This window comes from Engystomops pustulosus, chromosome 10, assembly GCF_040894005.1.
Source record: "Engystomops pustulosus chromosome 10, aEngPut4.maternal, whole genome shotgun sequence".
Taxonomy (NCBI): domain Eukaryota; kingdom Metazoa; phylum Chordata; class Amphibia; order Anura; family Leptodactylidae; genus Engystomops; species Engystomops pustulosus.
Genome location: NC_092420.1, coordinates 101,056,635 through 101,077,951, shown reverse-complemented (window position 1 = coordinate 101,077,951; position 21,317 = coordinate 101,056,635). Strand labels below are relative to the sequence as shown.

The 21,317-nt window shown below is 51.1% G+C and overlaps 1 protein-coding gene across 2 annotated transcripts in view; it reads right to left on the bottom strand.

Annotated features, from left to right (window-relative positions):
• Window positions 1-1,597: 1,597 nt before the first annotated feature.
• FPGT (fucose-1-phosphate guanylyltransferase) overlaps window positions 1,598-21,317 on the bottom strand; it is a 19,985-nt gene continuing 265 nt past the window's right edge. Inside the window, exons 2-4 of one of the 2 annotated variants that reach the window (XM_072128314.1) lie at window positions 11,035-11,202; window positions 7,183-7,275; window positions 1,612-3,592 (exon numbers count right to left, since the gene is read on the bottom strand). In XM_072128314.1, the coding sequence (XP_071984415.1) occupies window positions 2,166-3,592; window positions 7,183-7,275; window positions 11,035-11,202 (1,688 nt within the window). In that variant the 3' untranslated portion in view covers window positions 1,612-2,165. Of the gene's footprint in view, window positions 3,593-7,182; window positions 7,276-11,034; window positions 11,203-21,317 lie in introns of both variants that reach the window. The other variant, XM_072128315.1, reaches the window with a different exon arrangement.

Genomic DNA, 21,317 nt, shown 5'->3' with positions numbered 1-21,317 from the left:
CATTATATCCCTGGTCATGTGATGTCACACAGGTGCATGGTTCGTTATATCCCTGGTCATGTGATGTCACACAGGTGCATGACTCTTTATATCCCTGGTCATGTGATGTCACACAGGTGCATGGCTCGTTATATCCCTGGTCATGTGATGTCACACAGGTGCATGGCTCGTTATATCCCTGGTAATGTGATGTCACACAGGTGCACGGCTCGTTATATCCCTGGTCATGTGATGTCACACAGGTGCATGGCTCTTTATATCCCTGGTCATGTGATGTCACACAGGTGCACGGCTCATTATATCCCTGGTCATGTGATGTCACACAGGTGCACGGCTCATTAGATCACTGGTCATGTGATGTCACACAGGTGCACGGCTCGTTATATCCCTGGTCATGTGATGTCACACAGGTGCACGGCTCGTTATATCCCTGGTCACGTGATGTCACACAGGTGCACAGCTCATTATATCGCTGGTCACGTGATGTCACACAGGTGCACAGCTCATTATATCCCTGGTCATGTGATGTCACACAGGTGCACGGCTCGTTATATCCCTGGTCATGTGATGTCACACAGGTGCATGGCTTGATATATTCCTGGTCACGTGATGTCACACAGGTGCACAGCTCTTTATGTTCCTGGTTATGTGATGTCACACAGGTGCACGGCTCGTTATATCCCTGGTCATGTGATGTCACACAGGTGCATGGCTCGTTATATCCCTGGTCATGTGATGTCACACAGGTGCACAGCTCGTTATATCCCTGGTCACGTGATGTCACACAGATGCACGGCTCGTTATATCCCTGGTCACGTGATGTCACACAGGTGCACAGCTCATTATATCGCTGGTCACGTGATGTCACACGGGTGCACAGCTCATTATATCCCTGGTCATGTGATGTCACACAGGTGCACGGCTCGTTATATCCCTGGTCATGTGATGTCACACAGGTGCATGGTTTGATATATTCCTGGTCACGTGATGTCACACAGGTGCACAGCTCTTTATGTTCCTGGTCATGTGATGTCACACAGGTGCACAGCTCGTTATATCCCTGGTCATGTGATGTCACACAGGTGCACAGCTCATTATATCGCTGGTCACGTGATGTCACACAGGTGCACGGCTCGTTATATCCCTGGTCATGTGATGTCACACAGGTGCACGGCTCGTTATATCCCTGGTCATGTGATGTCACACAGGTGCACAGCTCGTTATATCCCTGGTCATGTGATGTCACACAGGTGCACAGCTCTATGTTCCTGGTCATGTGATGTCACACAGGTGCACGGCTCGTTATATCCCTGGTCATGTGATGTCACACAGGTGCACGGCTCATTATATCCCTGGTCATGTGATGTCACACAGGTGCACGGCTCATTATATCCCTGGTCATGTGATGTCACACAGGTGCACGGCTCGTTATATCCCTGGTCATGTGATGTCACACAGGTGCACAGCTCGTTATATCTCTGGTCATGTGATGTCACACAGGTGCACGGCTCTGATTACTCTCTGTGATTCTAAGGAGCCGTGCACCTGTGTGACATCACATGACCGTTTTATATCCACAAGAAGTAAACAATGAAGCTTCCTATATCAGGCAGAGATTTGATAAACTGCCTGAATATTGTATAAAACCCTCAGTAAATGTGGCGCACAACTTTTCTGATGCAAATGACTCCAGTTTTCGGGTGTAAACAGGTTGATAAATCTCGCCCACTATAATAATTCTTGTGCATTATATGAGATAAAAGAAGGTCCAGTTGCAGTACCAGCCTCTGCCCACAGACACTGGAGGCGCAGATTCTGGTGACAGCCGCCATGTTTTTGTAGTCTGGACTGGTTCTTGCTCAATCTGTGTCGGTCTATGGACACTGGAGACGCCGTTTATGGTGACAGCCGCCAAGGTTGTGTAGTCTCTCTTTGTGGTCCGGTTGTTGCTCGGCCCTCGTCGGTCTATGGACACTGAAGACGCCGTTTCTGGTGACAGCCGCCATGGTTTTGTAGTCTCTCTTTGTGGTCCGGTTGTTGCTCGGCCCTCGTCAGTCTATGGACACTGGAGACGCCGTTTCCGGAGACGTCACGATTTCCCAGTTATCCAGAAAGAAACAATTGGAAACCCTCCACCAACCCTAATGGACAGCAACGGCTCCTCATCAGTAAGACGCTCCTCTACGACGCCGGATTTCTTCATAAAGTTCTTGTCTGAAGCGCAACATTTCATCAACGTTTTTGTACGACAACATCTCCTCGATGGAAACCCTTCTGGCGCCTCCAAGAAGCATTTGTGATTTTGAGTTCATAGCCTTCAGCATCTCCACGGCAGCCGAGACGGATTCTTCCATCGTCGCATAACAGGGGAAAATACGGATGTTCCAGAGACTCAAAGCCTTTCGGTCGCCGGAGAAAAGATCTTCAGAAACTTGGATGCCCCAAAGCTCCAGACGCTGAACGAGACTCCCCCCAAATATCTGAAGTGCGTTCAGATCCGACAAGGAACCAACGTTCTTCTTCAGGTTATCCTCAATCCCAAACAAGATGGTTGCATACATTACTCGGCCATCAATCATCAGACTTAATGAACTCACGAAAGATTTGTCTGGGACGACGCATCTAATCCTTATGCATGAGCCGCTGATAACGCAGGATCCCCCCACGGACACGCCGGGGCCCAGCCTGGAATATTCAATGACTGAGCGCGGGGAAACTTTGCATTTTGCATCTAATAGGCTGTGAATGACACAAACCTCTCGGCTCAGATTTTCATCTTGATCCGCAACGATGCTAAAAACTTCCGACTGTAATCCCAGTTCTGCCTGGAGGGAAGTATCTGCCGTGAGATGATACAAGTATTCCTGCAACGTCCCAATGTGGCAGAACTTGGAGTTGTTCAAGACTATGACAGTGAATTCTGTGCCTCGAAGGAGAGAGAAGATCTTCTTCCTCACTTCCGCGAGCTCGGCCTCCACTTTGGAGACGTTGGCCGTGTTTTCGGTGTAGTCTAATGTTGCGTCGGGTCCCAGGGCTTGCAGAAAATCTCCGTAAGCGTCGATCTCGCAGTTGATGGCTCCTAGTTCTTCTAAGAAGCCGAGTAAGACTTTCACAGTCCCGTGGTCCATGTAGAAGAGACTGTCGGTATAGACCACCTCGGACAATGAGGCGTCCTTAGGACTTCTCGAAGGATCGAGGCTCCTTGGGTTAAGGGTTACGGCCCCGGATTCATGCATTTTGGCAATGTTGGGCTTGTGCAGGTAGGATCTACATGATCTATATTGTAAATCTCTATATTCAGAGTCAGAATCCTCCAGCACAAACACCCCGTGCGTCGTTCCGATTTCCAGCGTCGATGGGTGAGCCAGAGCCGTAATGCCCGGTCTATCGAATGTGACCGCCAGTCCGCCGCTGCTGTACAGTTCTATGTCGTCTGCACAAGTTACCAATACACCGGGACGCATACTGGAAGGGAAATCCACGTAAATGGCCAGTTTGACGTCCAGCATTTGATAGACAGGATCACCGAACGGTAAAGCGGTAAAGATCTTCCCCAAGGCGCTCGCGTTTGGCAATCGCTGACTGTAACCACCTGTATAAAGGAAGAAAAAGAGGAAAAAATCATATAACGCGAACATGGAGTCAACCATAGAGGGTATATAAGAACAGGTCAATCAATAGCTCTGTATATCAGCCACCACAATTTATGACATCAGTCAGGGGTGCCTGGGCGGAGCTACACCATTTTTGGGAATAAATTATAAAGTAAAAAAACTAGAATATATGGTAGAGAGATCCATGTAATGATCTTTATTAAACCACATGTTATGATACATGGTACAGGGTCAGGAGGGGCCGGGATGTCTGCAGTGTAATAATATCACATGTTATGGATGATACATGGTATAGGGTCAGGAGGGGCCGGGATGTCTGCAGTGTAATAATATCACATGTTATGGATGATACATGGTACAGGGTCAGGAGGGGCCGGGATGTCTGCAGTGTAATAATATCACATGTTATGGATGATACATGGTACAGGGTCAGGAGGGGCCGGGATGTCTGCAGTGTAATAATATCACATGTTATGGATGATACATGGTACAGGGTCAGGAGGGGCCGGGATGTCTGCAGTGTAATAATATCACATGTTATGGATGATACATGGTACAGGGTCAGGAGGGGCCCGGGATATCTGCAGTGTAATATTATCACATGTTATGGATGATACATGGTACAGGGTCAGGAGGGGCCGGGATGTCTGCAGTGTAATAATATCACATGTTATGGATGATGCATGGTGCAGGGTCAGGAGGGGCCGGGATGTCTGCAGTGTAATAATATCACATGTTATGGATGATACATGGTACAGAGTCAGGAGGGGCCGGGATGTCTGCAGTGTAATAATATCACATGTTATGGAGGATACATGGTACAGGGTCAGGAGGGGCCGGGATGTCTGCAGTGTAATAATATCACATGTTATGGATGATACATGGTGCAGGGTCAGGAGGGGCCGGGATGTCTGCAGTGTAATAATATCACATGTTATGGATGATACATGGTACAGGGTCAGGAGGGGCCGGGATGTCTGCAGTGTAATAATATCACATGTTATGGATGATACATGGCACAGGGTAAGGAGGGGCCGGGATGTCTGCAGTGTAATAATAGCACATGTTATGATATATGGTACAGGGTCAGGAGGGGCCGGGATGTCTGCAGTGTAATAATAGCACATGTTATGATACATGGTACAGGGTCAGGAGGGGCCGGGATGTCTGCAGTGTAATAATATCACATGTTATGGATGATACATGGTACAGGGTCAGGAGGGGTCGGGATGTCTGCAGTGTAATAATATCACATGTTATGGATGATACATGGTACAGGGTCAGGAGGGGTCAGGAAGTCTGCAGTGTAATAATATCACATGTTATGGATGATACAAGGTACAGGGTCAGGAGGAGGGGCCGGGATGTCTGCAGTGTAATAATATCACATGTTATGGATGATGCATGGTACAGGGTCAGGAGGGGCCGGGATGTCTGCAGTGTAATAATATCACATGTTATGGATGATACATGGTACAGGGTCAGGAGGGGACCGGATGTCTGCAGTGTAATAATATCACATGTTATGGATGATACATGGTACAGGGTCAGGAGGGGCCGGGAGGTCTGCAGTGTAATAATATCACATGTTATGGATGATACATGCTACAGGGTCAGGAGGAGGGGCCGGGATGTCTGCAGTGTAATAATATCACATGTTATGGATGATACATGGCACAGGGTCAGGAGGGGTTGGGATGTCTGCAGTGTAATAATATCACATGTTATGGATGATGCATGGTACAGGGTCAGGAGGGGCCGGGATGTCTGCAGTGTAATAATATCACATGTTATGGATGATACATGGTACAGGGTCAGGAGGGGACCGGATGTCTGCAGTGTAATAATATCACATGTTATGGATGATACATGGTACAAGGTCAGGAGGGGCCGGGATGTCTGCAGTGTAATAATATCACATGTTATGGAGGATACATGGTACAGGGTCAGGAGGGGTTGGGATGTCTGCAGTGTAATAATATCACATGTTATGGATGATACATGGTACAGGGTCAGGAGGGGCCGGGATGTCTGCAGTGTAATAATATCACATGTTATGGAGGATACATGGTACAGGGTCAGGAGGGGTTGGGATGTCTGCAGTGTAATAATATCACATGTTATGGATGATACATGGTACAGGGTCAGGAGGGGCCGGGATGTCTGCAGTGTAATAATATCACATGTTATGGATGATACATGGTACAGGCTCAGGAGGGGACGGGATGTCTGCAGTGTAATAATATCACATGTTATGGATGATACATGGTACAGGGTCAGGAGGGGACGGGATGTCTGCAGTGTAATAATATCACATGTTATGGATGATACATGGTACAGGGTCAGGAGAGGATGTCTGCAGTGTAATAATATCACATGTTATGGATGATACATGGTACAGGGTCAGGAGAGGATGTCTGCAGTGTAATAATATCACATGTTATGGATGATACGTGGTACAGGGTCAGGAGGGGCCGGGATGCCTGCAGTGTAATAATATCACATGTTATGGATGATACATGGTACAGGGTCAGGAGGGGCCGGGATGTCTGCAGTGTAATAATATCACATGTTATGGATGATACATGGTACAGGGTCAGGAGGGGCCGGGATGTCTGCAGTGTAATAATATCACATGTTATGGATGATGCATGGTACAGGGTCAGGAGGGGCCGGGATGTCTGCAGTGTAATAATATCACATGTTATGGATGATACATGGTACAGGGTCGGGAGGGGCCGGGATGTCTGCAGTGTAATAATATCACATGTTATGGATGATACATGGTACAGGGTCAGGAGGAGCCGGGATGTCTGCAGTGTAATAATATCACATGTTGTGGATGATACATGGTACAGGGTCAGGAGGGCCGGATGTCTGCAGTGTAATAATATCACATGTTATGGATGATACATGGTACAGGGTCAGGAGGGGCCGGGATGTCTGCAGTGTAATAATATCACATGTTATGGATGATACATGGTACAGGGTCAGGAGGGGCCGGGATGTCTGCAGTGTAATAATATCACATGTTATGGGTGATACATGGTACAGGGTCAGGAGGGGCCAGGATGTCTGCAGTGTAATAATATCACATGTTATGGATGATACATGGTGCAGGGTCAGGAGGGGCCGGGATGTCTGCAGTGTAATAATATCACATGTTATGGATAATACATGGTACAGGGTCAGGAGGGGCCGGGATGTCTGCAGTGTAATAATATCACATGTTATGGATGATACATGGTTCAGGGTCAGGAGGGGTTGGATGGGTTAATCCAGGAATTTCCAGTACCTCCCATGTGGAGTGTGATTCCAGGTATTCAGCACAGTTGAGGATTAGTCTCACCATTTAGACAATCTCTACGTGACACGGGGACGGATGTTCGGTTAATTGATAATCGTTACGAGTCCCATTCAATTAAAGTGCATTGATTATGTTTAATTAGTTACAACAAGATGACTGGAGATTATCCATCGACTAAAGGGAAAAAGCCAGGAATATCCGGATCCGGCTAATTATTCCTGGTGTAATGAGAAAATGATGAATGAAATGTCCGGCACCTACCGGCATGGATCAGGATCACGGCATAGGAATCCAACTCTGCGGGATAGAGCCGGTGCAGGGAGCGCAGGGCGTGGAGCGTCGAGCCCCCGTTACCTTCATGGACAAAAACAAAGACATTTCTAGGAAAATGCATCAATCAGTGGGAAGAGAGAAGGTCCTGCATTATTAACCCCTTACCCACCTATTTCCCAGGATCTCATCAAAGACTTACGAGGGCTTGTTTTTCGTAGGCCGAGTGGAATTTTTTCGAACGTAACCGTATTGAGGGGCGTAGAATTTATTGATCAACTTTTCTGACTCCAATAAAGAAGATCGGAACCCATCCTGATAAACCAGGGACATTACTCATAGATCCGGGCACCGGGACTGTGGTATCAGGTTCTATTTGTTATCCATGGCCTCCTTCCTTCTAAAATCAACTTTTAAAATTTTGCTAATAAGTCAGAAGGGCTCTGACGGGTGTTACCAGAGGCCTTTTGTGCTGTAGCTTCACAGGCTGTTACAGTGTCTCCCCTCCCCACTGCTCACTCAGCACTTCCCCTTTATTCTGCCTGTTGTAATCTCACTCCTCCACAGTGTAACGGTGCTACAATGTCTCTCCTTCCCCCTCAGAACTTTCCTGCTTCTGCAGTGTAACAGCCTGTGAAGTTGCAGTACAGAGAGGCTCTGGTAACACCCACTCCATAGCCCTTCTGGCTCATAAGCATAATTTTTAAAGTTGATTTTAGAAAGAAGGAAATGCCACCGTCACAGTGTCTGGATCTCCGAGTAATGTCCCTGGTTTCTTTAATTGGGGGAGGGGAGGGGGGTTATCATTCTGATTACGGGGCGGTGTTTGAGCGTGATTTTTTTCCAAGACAATTTGCAGAATTCCAGCCATGGATCGTATTACAAATACACATTGGAGATCTCTATTATGTGTTATATACCGCCATACTGTACTTGTAGCTGCCCATACGTTACCATATTACTATGCACACAGGTGTATAACAGGCAGCGCGGGGCAGTATAAAGACATAAAACCTGTCAGCGCTGATGAAGATGCCTCGTGCATGTACCGCACATCCGGTCACGTCCTGCGGGGGATGGGTGAACAGGGCCGGGAAGTGTTACCCCCGTCACATGGACACGTGCAACAACTGATACAATGTTGCAACAATGTAAATAGTGTTTAATAAAATAAAAAAACTGAAAATAATGTTCAGCTGCGACTCGCGTTAGGACCTGGGCCAATATCTCAGAGGGCTGGATGACTCACCGGCTGTCACGGAGATGTGTGACCCCCTGCCGCACCACCAGCACACAGCGGGGGTCCGAGCTGTCACCATCTATTGCACAGGAGGAGTAAACCCCCAATAATGAGCTCAGAGGGAAGAATCCTCTGCTAATTTTACGTACAATATAAGGTCCATAGGTTTGTTCTTAGGTTGAATTTGTATGCAAGTCGGAACTGTATATTTTATAATTGTAGTTCCAGACAAAAAATGTTTTTCCATAAGTGACAATTGGAGTTTCAAAATTTTTTGCTGTAATTGGACCATGAATTATCCATAAAGCTTCATTACAGACACCTTACAGCTGATCATTGCAGCCCGGGACCATAGTAACATCCAGAGAGGTCACCAGAGGTCACAGGGGTCCGTCTGTAACTAGGTGCCGTCTGTAAGTCGGGTGTCCTTAAAGAGAACCTGTCACCAGGAGACACATTTTTAGCACTCCCCCAGTCCCCACAGAGCATAGTATATACATTGCCAAAGTGTATAAAAAATAGGTTTTACAGAAAAAAAGATCTGTTATATTGTACCTTTCATTAGCATCTGCTGTGTGACTAGGCACTCGTCCCCTGGGAGGGGCTGGAAAGGAGCATTTCCCCCCCCCCACCCTTGGGGAACAGCTCCTCCATGTGACCTTTTCAAATCACTGGGCTTAGCGACGCCCCCTGCTCCTCTACAGCCAATCCCGAGTGAGGGGAGTTATTCATATATTTGAAAAGGTCACATGTTTCCCAAGGGTGGGGGGGAACTGCTCCTTTCCAGCCCCTCCCAATTGGCAACTGCCTAGTCACACAGCAGATGCTAATGAAAGGTACAATATAACATTTTTTTTTCTGTAAAACCTATTTTTTATACAAAAACTCTTTGTCAGTGTATGTACTATGCTCTGTGGGGACTGGGGGAGGGATAAAAATGGGTCTCCTGGTGACAGGTTAGGTCCCTCTAAGGACTGCCTGTATGGCGAGAATGGAGACACAGCCATAGTAATATCCCTTTAAAGGCAACCCGTCAGCAGCTGTGAGCATACCTACCTACCTTTGTGCATGCAGTGAGGCAGTGCCATACAGATGGCGCCATTATACGGGATAAGGAATATAATTAAATTGTCTCTTTATAGGGGAGAATTTATCAATCAGGCTGAAGTTTGGCCGCTAAAATACCTCCAGCCACATTTACATTTTTAAAGATAACCCACCACCAGATTTTACCCCATTAGCTACCAGACCCCTTAGGTGGGAGATGAAATATCTAGCATTCCCTATTGTTACGGGAAATCTCACCTGTTTACCTGTACAAAATCTCCTCTAAAGTCAAGAAACAATAATCAGAGTAGAGTCATATTTGCCTGAGATGAGTCAGGCTCAGAGGCTGGATAGGGTGTGGCAATTTAGAGGCCTATATCTCGGGTTCTATAGATGCTACAGACATGGTTCCGGTGTCATATTAAAGAAGAGAAATGCATTCTTTACACTCATATGGTTGGTGCCTCTGTGAACTACAGAGCCAGAGGTAGCAGGTAAAATCCCAGCTGTAAATGTGAGCTGCAGCAAAAGGCAACGGCCTATATTTTCGGTTCTATATCAACTACAGTTGTGGTTTCAGTGTCAAGTTAAAGAGAATTTCATCTTTTACATTGTATAAGGTTTGTGCCTTTGTGAACAGGCGAGCAAGTGGTAGCACGAAAAATCCTAACTGTGAATGCGAGCTGCAGCTACAGATCCAATGCCATCCTGTAATGCCAACTGTAGCTCAAAGAACCACAAGACTAATGCGATTTCAAAGATGCAATTCTCTTCTATAAAAGGTTCATGGTACTAAGTACTAAAAAGCCCAATACATGGGCATCCAGCCTCTCAGCCTGACTCATCTCAGGCAAAGACGAGTGAGGCTCAGAGGCTGGAGGGGAAGCATCATTTGAGAGGCCTATGTCTTGGGTTCTATAAGAGGTGGAACCATGGTCCTATGGACTGTGGTGTTCTGAGCTACAGAACCGGAGATACGGAGTATTTGGGAAAGGTGGGAAGTAAAAAGGCAGGAATTGGGTCTTTCTCTTCATATTCCTGGTCCGGAAGCTCACAGAGACCAGACCTCCTCCATACCATCTGGACTTATGGGCTTCAAAAGCCACATAAAGGCCACTGTGCTCCAATAACTTTTGGATAGAGTTACAGGCCGGACCCCCCGGATCTTGTGCATTGGGGATCGAAGTTATTAATGACTCTTTAAAAGGAATTTTCTGCATTGTTGCCTATGAATGTGTCTGCGTTGCGATCAGCATGGAGTGTACACAGCACCTGACGCGCTCATACACTGGGAGATTTGGTGACAGTTCATTAAGTGACAGTCCCCGGGGGGCGCAGCAGTTATTTGGGAAGTCAAGTGTTGTAGAGAGAAGATTAGAGGGGACGCCGGATTGTTTCTCTAACTAACAATAAGGCTCCGGAACGTCGGGATATTTATAGACTCGGATCAAACGCTAATTGGCGACCCGTGTGCAGAGCGGCAGCCACAAAGCCACAGATGGAAGCGCAGCTCCGGGCCGCAGACGACCAATTATAAAAATAGCTGAAGAGCTCACCTATTTTTGGTCCCGGTGGATCAGAGAAAACGTGATAACGAACTCCGAGAGGAAGTTCTCTCCGCGCCAGTTTATCAGCAATCTGCTGCCGATAAGCCCCCTCCTGCCGTGCGTCAGCCGCTGTAATGACAACCACGTCCCAGAATTCCCCAGCCTGCGCCGCTCTACCTGTACGGGGTGTAAGCAAGACACAGAATCAGAGCACAGACAACAATCCGGAACATAGTATAACAAAGTATCGATCCCAACGTGATGGGACGCCGCAGCATTAAGGAGCAACCCCTTCCCCGTCTACTCCCAGGAGGACGATTTATAGACTTGTGCCTTACGCTCATTTTTAAATACGTATAATACAGGCAAAAATACATAGAAAGAAATGAACAGCGATGTCCTGTGTGTCCTGACACCTTTCTATCATAGCCAGCAGTGGTCAGGGGTCAGCATGGGCGCTCTGACCCCTCTGTGACTACACCCCCCATACACAGTGAGCTGCCATGTCCTGTGTGTCCTGACACCTTTCTATCATAGCCAGCAGTGGTCAGGGGTCAGCATGGGTGCTCTGACCCCTCTGTGACTACACCCCCCATACACAGCGAGCTGCCATGTCCTGTGTGTCCTGACACCTTTCTATCATAGCCAGCAGTGGTCAGGGGTCAGCATGGGCGCTCTGACCTCTCTGTGACTACTCCCCCCATACACAGCGAGCTGCCATGTCCTGTGTCCTGACACCTTTCTATCATAGCCAGCAGTGGTCAGGGGTCAGCATGGGCGCTCTGACCCCTCTGTGACTATACCCCCCATACACAGCGAGCTGCCATGTCCTGTGTCCTGACACCTTTCTATCATAGCCAGCAGTGGTCAGGGATCAGCATGGGTGCTCTGACCCCTCTGTGACTACACCCCCCATACACAGCGAGCTGCCATGTCCTGTGTGTCCTGACACCTTTCTATCATAACCAGCAGTGGTCAGGGGTCAGCATGGGTGCTCTGACCCCTCTGTGACTACACCCCCCATACACAGCGAGCTGCCATGTCCTGTGTCCTGACACCTTTCTATCATAGCCAGCAGTGGTCAGGGATCAGCATGGGTGCTCTGACCCCTCTGTGACTACACCCCTCATACACAGCGAGCTGCCATGTCCTGTGTGTCCTGACACCTTTCTATCATAGCCAGCAGTGGTCAGGGGTCAGCATGGGTGCTCTGACCCCTCTGTGACTACACCCCCCATACACAGCGAGCTGCCATGTCCTGTGTGTCCTGACACCTTTCTATCATAGCCAGCAGTGGTCAGGGGTCAGCATGGGTGCTCTGACCCCTCTGTGACTACACCCCCCATACACAGCGAGCTGCCATGTCCTGTGTGTCCTGACACCTTTCTATCATAGCCAGCAGTGGTCAGGGGTCAGCATGGGTGCTCTGACCCCTCTGTGACTACACCCCCCATACACAGCGAGCTGCCATGTCCTGTGTCCTGACACCTTTCTATCATAGCCAGCAGTGATCAGGGGTCAGCATGGGTGCTCTGACCTCTCTGTGACTACACCCCCATACACAGCGAGCTGCCATGTCCTGTGTCTCCTGACACCTTTCTATCATAGCCAGCAGTGGTCAGGGGTCAGCATGTGCGCTCTGACCCCTCTGTGACTACACCCCCCCATACACAGCGAGCTGTCATGTCCTGTGTCCTGACACCTTTCTATCATAGCCAGCAGTGGTCAGGGGTCAGCATGGGCGCTCTGACCCCTCTGTGACTACACCCCCCATACACAGCGAGCTGCCATGTCCTGTGTGTCCTGACACCTTTCTATCATAGCCAGCAGTGGTCAGGGGTCAGCATGGGCGCTCTGACCCCTCTGTGACTACACCCCCCATACACAGGGAGCTGCCATGTCCTGTGTGTCCTGACACCTTTCTATCATAGCCAGCAGTGGTCAGGGGTCAGCATGGGCGCTCTGACCCCTCTGTGACTACACCCCCCATACACAGCGAGCTGCCATGTCCTGTGTGTCCTGACACCTTTCTATCATAGCCAGCAGTGGTCAGGGGTCAGCATGGGCGCTCTGACCCCTCTGTGACTATTTCCCACATACACAGGGAGCTGCCATGTCCTGTGTGTCCTGACACCTTTCTATCATAGCCAGCAGTGGTCAGGGGTCAGCATGGGCGCTCTGACCCCTCTGTGACTACACCCCCCATACACAGCGAGCTGCCATGTCCTGTGTCCTGACACCTTTCTATCATAGCCAGTCAGGGGTCAGCATGGGCGCTCTGACCTCTCTGTGACTACACCCCCCATACACAGCGAGCTGCCATGTCCTGTGTCCTGACACCTTTCTATCATAGCCAGCAGTGGTCAGGGGTCAGCATGGGCGCTCTGACCTCTCTGTGACTACACCCCCCATACACAGCGAGCTGCCATGTCCTGTGTCCTGACACCTTTCTATCATAGCCAGTCAGGGGTCAGCATGGGCGCTCTGACCTCTCTGTGACTACACCCCCCATACACAGCGAGCTGCCATGTCCTGTGTGTCCTGACACCTTTCTATCATAGCCAGCAGGGGTCAGGAGTCAGCATGGGCGCTCTGACCCCTCTGTGACTACACCCCCCATACACAGCGAGCTGCCATGTCCTGTGTGTCCTGACACCTTTCTATCATAGCCAGCAGTGGTCAGGGGTCAGCATGGGTGCTCTGACCTCTCTGTGACTACACCCCCCATACACAGCGAGCTGCCATGTCCTGTGTGTCCTGACACCTTTCTATCATAGCCAGCAGTGGTCAGGGGTCAGCTTGGGTGCTCTGACCCCTCTGTGACTACACCCCCCATACACAGCGAGCTGCCATGTCCTGTGTCCTGACACCTTTCTATCATAGCCAGCAGTGGTCAGGGGTCAGCATGGGCGCTCTGACCCCTCTGTGACTACACCCCCCATACACAGCGAGCTGCCATGTCCTGTGTGTCCTGACACCTTTCTATCATAGCCAGCAGTGGTCAGGGGTCAGCATGGGCGCTCTGACCCCTCTGTGACTACACCCCCCCCCCCCCCCATACACAGCGAGCTGCCATGTCCTGTGTGTCCTGACACCTTTCTATCATAGCCAGCAGTGGTCAGGGGTCAGCATGGGCGCTCTGACCCCTCTGTGACTACACCCCCCATACACAGGGAGCTGCCATGTCCTGTGTGTCCTGACACCTTTCTATCATAGCCAGCAGTGGTCAGGGGTCAGCATGGGCGCTCTGACCCCTCTGTGACTACACCCCCCATACACAGCGAGCTGCCATGTCCTGTGTGTCCTGACACCTTTCTATCATAGCCAGCAGTGGTCAGGGGTCAGCATGGGTGCTCTGACCCCTCTGTGACTACACCCCCCATACACAGCGAGCTGCCATGTCCTGTGTGTCCTGACACCTTTCTATCATAGCCAGCAGTGGTCAGGGGTCAGCATGGGTGCTCTGACCCCTCTGTGACTACACCCCCCATACACAGCGAGCTGCCATGTCCTGTGTGTCCTGACACCTTTCTATCATAGCCAGCAGTGGTCAGGGGTCAGCATGGGTGCTCTGACCCCTCTGTGACTACACCCCCCATACACAGCGAGCTGCCATGTCCTGTGTGTCCTGACACCTTTCTATCATAGCCAGCAGTGGTCAGCATGGGCGCTCTGACCCCTCTGTGACTACACCCCCCATACACAGCGAGCTGCCATGTCCTGTGTGTCCTGACACCTTTCTATCATAGCCAGCAGTGGTCAGGGGTCAGCATGGGCGCTCTGACCCCTCTGTGACTACACCCCCATACACAGCGAGCTGCCATGTCCTGTGTGTCCTGACACCTTTCTATCATAGCCAGCAGTGGTCAGGGGTCAGCATGGGCGCTCTGATCCCTCTGTGACTACACCCCCCATACACAGCGAGCTGCCATGTCCTGTGTGTCCTGACACCTTTCTATCATAGCCAGCAGTGGTCAGGGGTCAGCATGGGCGCTCTGACCCCTCTGTGACTACATCCCCCATACACAGCGAGCTGCCATGTCCTGTGTCCTGACACCTTTCTATCATAGCCAACAGTGGTCAGGGGTCAGCATGGGCGCTCTGACCCCACTGTGACTACACCCCTCCCCATACACAGCGAGCTGCCATGTCCTGTGTGTCCTGACACCTTTCTATCATAGCCAGCAGTGGTCAGGGGTCAGCATGGGTGCTCTGACCCCTCTGTGACTACATCCCCCATACACAGCGAGCTGCCATGTCCTGTGTCCTGACACCTTTCTATCATAGCCAGCAGTGGTCAGGGGTCAGCATGGGCGCTCTGACCTCTCTGTGACTACACCCCCCATACACAGCGTGCTGCCATGTCCTGTGTGTCCTGACACCTTTCTATCATAGCCAGCAGTGGTCAGGGGTCAGCATGGGTGCTCTGACCCCTCTGTGACTACACCCCCCATACACAGCGAGCTGCCATGTCCTGTGTGTCCCGACACCTTTCTATCATAGCCAGCAGGGGTCAGCATAGGCGCTCTGACCCCTCTGTGACTACACCCCCTATACACAGCGAGCTGCCATGTCCTGTGTGTCCTGACACCTTTCTATCATAGCCAGCAGTGGTTAGGGGTCAGCATGGGCGCTCTGACCCCTCTGTGACTACACCCCCCATACACAGCGAGCTGCCATGTCCTGTGTGTCCTGACACGTTTCTATCATAGCCAGCAGTGGTCAGGGGTCAGCATGGGCGCTCTGACCCCTCTGTGACTACATCCGCCATACACAGCGAGCTGCCATGTCCTGTGTGTACTGACACCTTTCTATCATAGCCAGCAGTGGTCAGGGGTCAGCATGGGCGCTCTGACCCCTCTGTGACTACACCTCCATACACAGCGAGCTGCCATGTCCTGTGTGTCCTGACACCTTTCTATCATAGCCAGCAGTGGTCAGGGGTCAGCATGGGTGCTCTGACCCCTCTATGACTACACCCCTCATACACAGCGAGCTGCCATGTCCTGTGTGTCCTGACACCTTTCTATCATAGCCAGCAGTGGTCAGGGGTCAGCATGGGCGCTCTGACCCCTCTGTGACTACACCCCCCATACACAGCGAGCTGCCATGTCCTGTGTGTCCTGACACCTTTCTATCATAGCCAGCAGTGGTCAGGGGTCAGCATGGGTGCTCTGACCCCTCTGTGACTACACCCCCCATACACAGCGAGCTGCCATGTCCTGTGTGTCCTGACACCTTTCTATCATAGCCAGCAGTGGTCAGGGGTCAGCATGGGTGCTCTGACCCCTCTGTGACTACACCCCCCATACACAGCGAGCTGCCATGTCCTGTGTGTCCTGACACCTTTCTATCATAGCCAGCAGTGGTCAGGGGTCAGCATGGACGCTCTGACCCCTCTGTGACTACACTCCCCCATACACAGCGAGCTGCCATGTCCTGTGTGTCCTGACACCTTTCTATCATAGCCAGCAGTGGTCAGGGGTCAGCATGGGTGCTCTGACCTCTCTGTGACTACACCCTCCATACACAGCGAGCTGCCATGTCCTGTGTGTCCTGACACCTTTCTATCATAGCCAGCAGTGGTCAGGGGTCAGCATGGGCGCTCTGACCCCTCTGTGACTACACCCCCCCCCCCCATACACAGCGAGCTGCCATGTCCTGTGTCCTTACACCTTTCTATCACAGCCAGCAGTGGTCAGGGGTCAGCATGGGCGCTCTGACCCCTCTGTGACTACACCCCCATACACAGCGAGCCGCCATGTCCTGTGTCCTGACACCTTTCTATCATAGCCAGCAGTGGTCAGGGGTCAGCATGGGCGCTCTGACCCCTCTGTGACTACACCCCCCATACACAGCGAGCTGCCATGTCCTGTGTGTCCTGACACCTTTCTATCATAGCCAGCAGTGGTCAGGGGTCAGCATGGGCGCTCTGACCCCTCTGTGACTACATCCCCCATACACAGCGAGCTGCCATGTCCTGTGTGTCCTGACACCTTTCTATCATAGCCAGCAGTGGTCAGGGGTCAGCATGGGTGCTCTGACCCCTCTGTGACTACACCCCCCATACACAGCGAGCTGCCATGTCCTGTGTGTCCTGACACCTTTCTATCATAGCCAGCAGTGGTCAGGGGTCAGCATGGGCGCTCTGACCCCTCTGTGACTACACCCCCCATACACAGCGAGCTGCCATGTCCTGTGTGTCCTGACACCTTTCTATCATAGCCAGCAGTGGTCAGGGGTCAGCATGGGCGCTCTGACCCCTCTGTGACTACACCCCCCATACACAGCGAGCTGCCATGTCCTGTGTGTCCTGACACCTTTCTATCATAGCCAGCAGTGGTCAGGGGTCAGCATGGGTGCTCTGACCCCTCTGTGACTACATCCCCCATACACAGCGAGCTGCCATGTCCTGTGTGTCCTGACACCTTTCTATCATAGCCAGCAGTGGTCAGGGGTCAGCATGGGTGCTCTGACCCCTCTGTGACTACACCCCCCATACACAGCGAGCTGCCATGTCCTGTGTGTCCTGACACCTTTCTATCATAGCCAGCAGTGGTCAGGGGTCAGCATGGACGCTCTGACCCCTCTGTGACTACACTCCCCCATACACAGCGAGCTGCCATGTCCTGTGTGTCCTGACACCTTTCTATCATAGCCAGCAGTGGTCAGGGGTCAGCATGGGTGCTCTGACCTCTCTGTGACTACACCCTCCATACACAGCGAGCTGCCATGTCCTGTGTGTCCTGACACCTTTCTATCATAGCCAGCAGTGGTCAGGGGTCAGCATGGGCGCTCTGACCCCTCTGTGACTACACCCCCCCCCCCATACACAGCGAGCTGCCATGTCCTGTGTCCTTACACCTTTCTATCACAGCCAGCAGTGGTCAGGGGTCAGCATGGGCGCTCTGACCCCTCTGTGACTACACCCCCATACACAGCGAGCCGCCATGTCCTGTGTCCTGACACCTTTCTATCATAGCCAGCAGTGGTCAGGGGTCAGCATGGGCGCTCTGACCCCTCTGTGACTACACCCCCCATACACAGCGAGCTGCCATGTCCTGTGTGTCCTGACACCTTTCTATCATAGCCAGCAGTGGTCAGGGGTCAGCATGGGCGCTCTGACCCCTCTGTGACTACATCCCCCATACACAGCGAGCTGCCATGTCCTGTGTGTCCTGACACCTTTCTATCATAGCCAGCAGTGGTCAGGGGTCAGCATGGGTGCTCTGACCCCTCTGTGACTACACCCCCCATACACAGCGAGCTGCCATGTCCTGTGTGTCCTGACACCTTTCTATCATAGCCAGCAGTGGTCAGGGGTCAGCATGGGCGCTCTGACCCCTCTGTGACTACACCCCCCATACACAGCGAGCTGCCATGTCCTGTGTGTCCTGACACCTTTCTATCATAGCCAGCAGTGGTCAGGGGTCAGCATGGGCGCTCTGACCCCTCTGTGACTACACCCCCCATACACAGCGAGCTGCCATGTCCTGTGTGTCCTGACACCTTTCTATCATAGCCAGCAGTGGTCAGGGGTCAGCATGGGTGCTCTGACCCCTCTGTGACTACATCCCCCATACACAGCGAGCTGCCATGTCCTGTGTGTCCTGACACCTTTCTATCATAGCCAGCAGTGGTCAGGGGTCAGCATGGGCGCTCTGACCCCTCTGTGACTACACCCCCATACACAGCAAGCTGCCATGTCCTGTGTGTCCTGACACCTTTCTATCATAGCCAGCAGTGGTCAGGTGTCATCATGGGTGCTCTGACCTCTCTGTAACTACACCCCCCATACACAGCGAGCTGCCATGTCCTGTGTGTCCTGACACCTTTCTATCATAGCCAGCAGTGGTCAGGGGTCAGCATGGGCGCTCTGACCTCTCTGTGACTACACCCCCCATACACAGCGAGCTGCCATGTCCTGTGTGTCCTGACACCTTTCTATCATAGCCAGCAGTGGTCAGGGGTCAGCATGGGCGCTCTGACCCCTCTGTGACGGCACCGCTCCCTACGATCTCCCCAGGCCTGTAGTAATATAATATAATATAATGTAATATATATAGGTTTTGTGGACTGTGCAGCTTCTGTGGAGCTCATTTTGCCCCCTCCCCCATCCCTCTTATATCTGCAGCCGCTGGAGGCGACGTTTATGACAAGATGTCCAATCCGCCAATATGCTGCATATATAACATATGATTAATGCAGTGTGAATCCCTATTAATCACCAGCGGCCCATTACACATATAATTACCTATGAAGGCTAATTACCAGCGCTCTGCTCAAAAATCCAGGGGAGAAGGAAAAAAACTGCAGGAAATATGACAACTGTAATCTTAGGCTTTTTAGAAAGGCTTGTATTCTGTATCCGTGCTGTATGGACCCCGTAGATCATTATGGACCCACACGGATCCTAGGATTACATGCAAGGTACATATAGAGCGCTTATAGGCCCATAATACAGGACCGCAGGGTCTCTGCTACGTACAGACTCCATGCACTAATGTCAGGGACCATGCACAAGGGACCATACAGACCGGACCGCGCAGGCTTGGGACCCTAACACTAGGGACCGTGCATATTTTGACATAGTAATGATGGGTTGTTCGTGAATGACCCAGCACTAAGAGCCGGCTCTTCTAGGTGACGGATAGGAGTCACTATGCAGGGATCATGCCCCCTTTTAACCCAAAAATTTCAGACTAGAAGTGGAGTGGGGTTAGGTGCTTGGCTGCTGCCCGAAATCGATTCCCTATGCAACTAAATAGGGTGCCATTCAGGAGCTGGGCGAGCCTAATGACCCAGCTCCCTATAAAGAGCCGGTTTTCCCATCACGAATGGAAAGACGCTTTTTGTGTTGGTCCATCCGTATTAGTCCTGGAATTTACATAAAAAATTACTTAAATGCTTTAAAGGGGTCAGGGAACCAGTGATCACCTGATGTGCCCCAGACTTGTGCCCATGTTTGACTTGCAGCCTCTCCTCTGGGTGGCTTACAGGACATCAGCTCCTAAAAGCCCCCCCTCCCCCCCCGGGCTCCGACCGAGGACCAATACCTGCACTCCATTTGGCCATTTTAGGGGACTTTGGGCACTGCAGCTTCTCTGCACCCCTTACACCTTTTTTTTGAATGAGGGGTAACAATGCGCCCACTTCTTTTTGCAAACCTCTAGCTAGAGTCACTCAGCTCGCCCCCATTCTGATGATGCCAGGAAAGCTGGGTGACAATCACTGTGGGAATCCTATTCCAACCATTCACCCAGCTTTCCCATTAACTACAAATCCACGATATATCCGGCACAGGCTTTGCACACGAGCTGCAGGAGCTGTCATGTCCCCTCTCATTTACATGCTGCGGCTCCGTTTGGTGACAGGATGGATGGTGACACAGTATTCTCGTTCCCGGGGGACCTGCAGGATCCACAGTGCACGGCAGCAGATTCATTAAGATTTGGGACTAGCCCTATGGCCGCAGCCTCTGGTGCCGCACGTGAACTTGTCAGGAAATCCTGCGTTACTTTTAATTGACGGAAGCGGCCGTCGCCGGATATTTAGAGGCGTTCGAATGAGACTTAATTACTGACGGATCTCCCTGTGCGATATCTGCAGGTAAGAGGACGAGGCGGCCGCTGGATTGGTAGTCAAAACGTTACTCCCCGGGCACGTGCCAGTCAGCTGGGAGTCAGCGTTAACACCTCCAGTGCCAACCTGTAGCGTTATAATGGCCAAAACTGTAGGGGCGGCAGCACAGATTAAGGGGCACTTAGATTTTTCTTTCTAGCCCCCGCATACCCTGAGATATCAGTCCCAGTATCTGACCATTACAATCCTCTGCACTGTCAGAGAGGAGGAGGAGGAGCGCATAATGCTGTGATATAAAGATACAATGTACACTGCAGCCACATGACAACACTTCCTGGTACAGTCCAGGAGCAGCTGTGATCCTCCCTCCTAGTACAGATCTGACAAACTACAGAATCTGTCAGATTAGAAGAAATACTGCAAAAATGTGCATTGTACAGTGCAAGTGTTCCAGCGCGCGGCTCAGTGGCCCCCGGCTCCAGCGCGCGGCTCAGTGGCCCCCGGCTCTGGAAACCTAATGATCTAAGAACAGGGGGTAAGTGCTAACTGGGCAGGTCTTAAAACTGAAGCCCCTCCCCTCTACTAGACATCCAGAGGGGCAGCCTGTCTACACTGTGACTTCATGGTGAAAGAATGGCACAAAGTGCTGATAATCTGTGGAATTTCCGGGACTTGTGACTTTTCCCTTCTCCATGTCCATTAAAGGATTA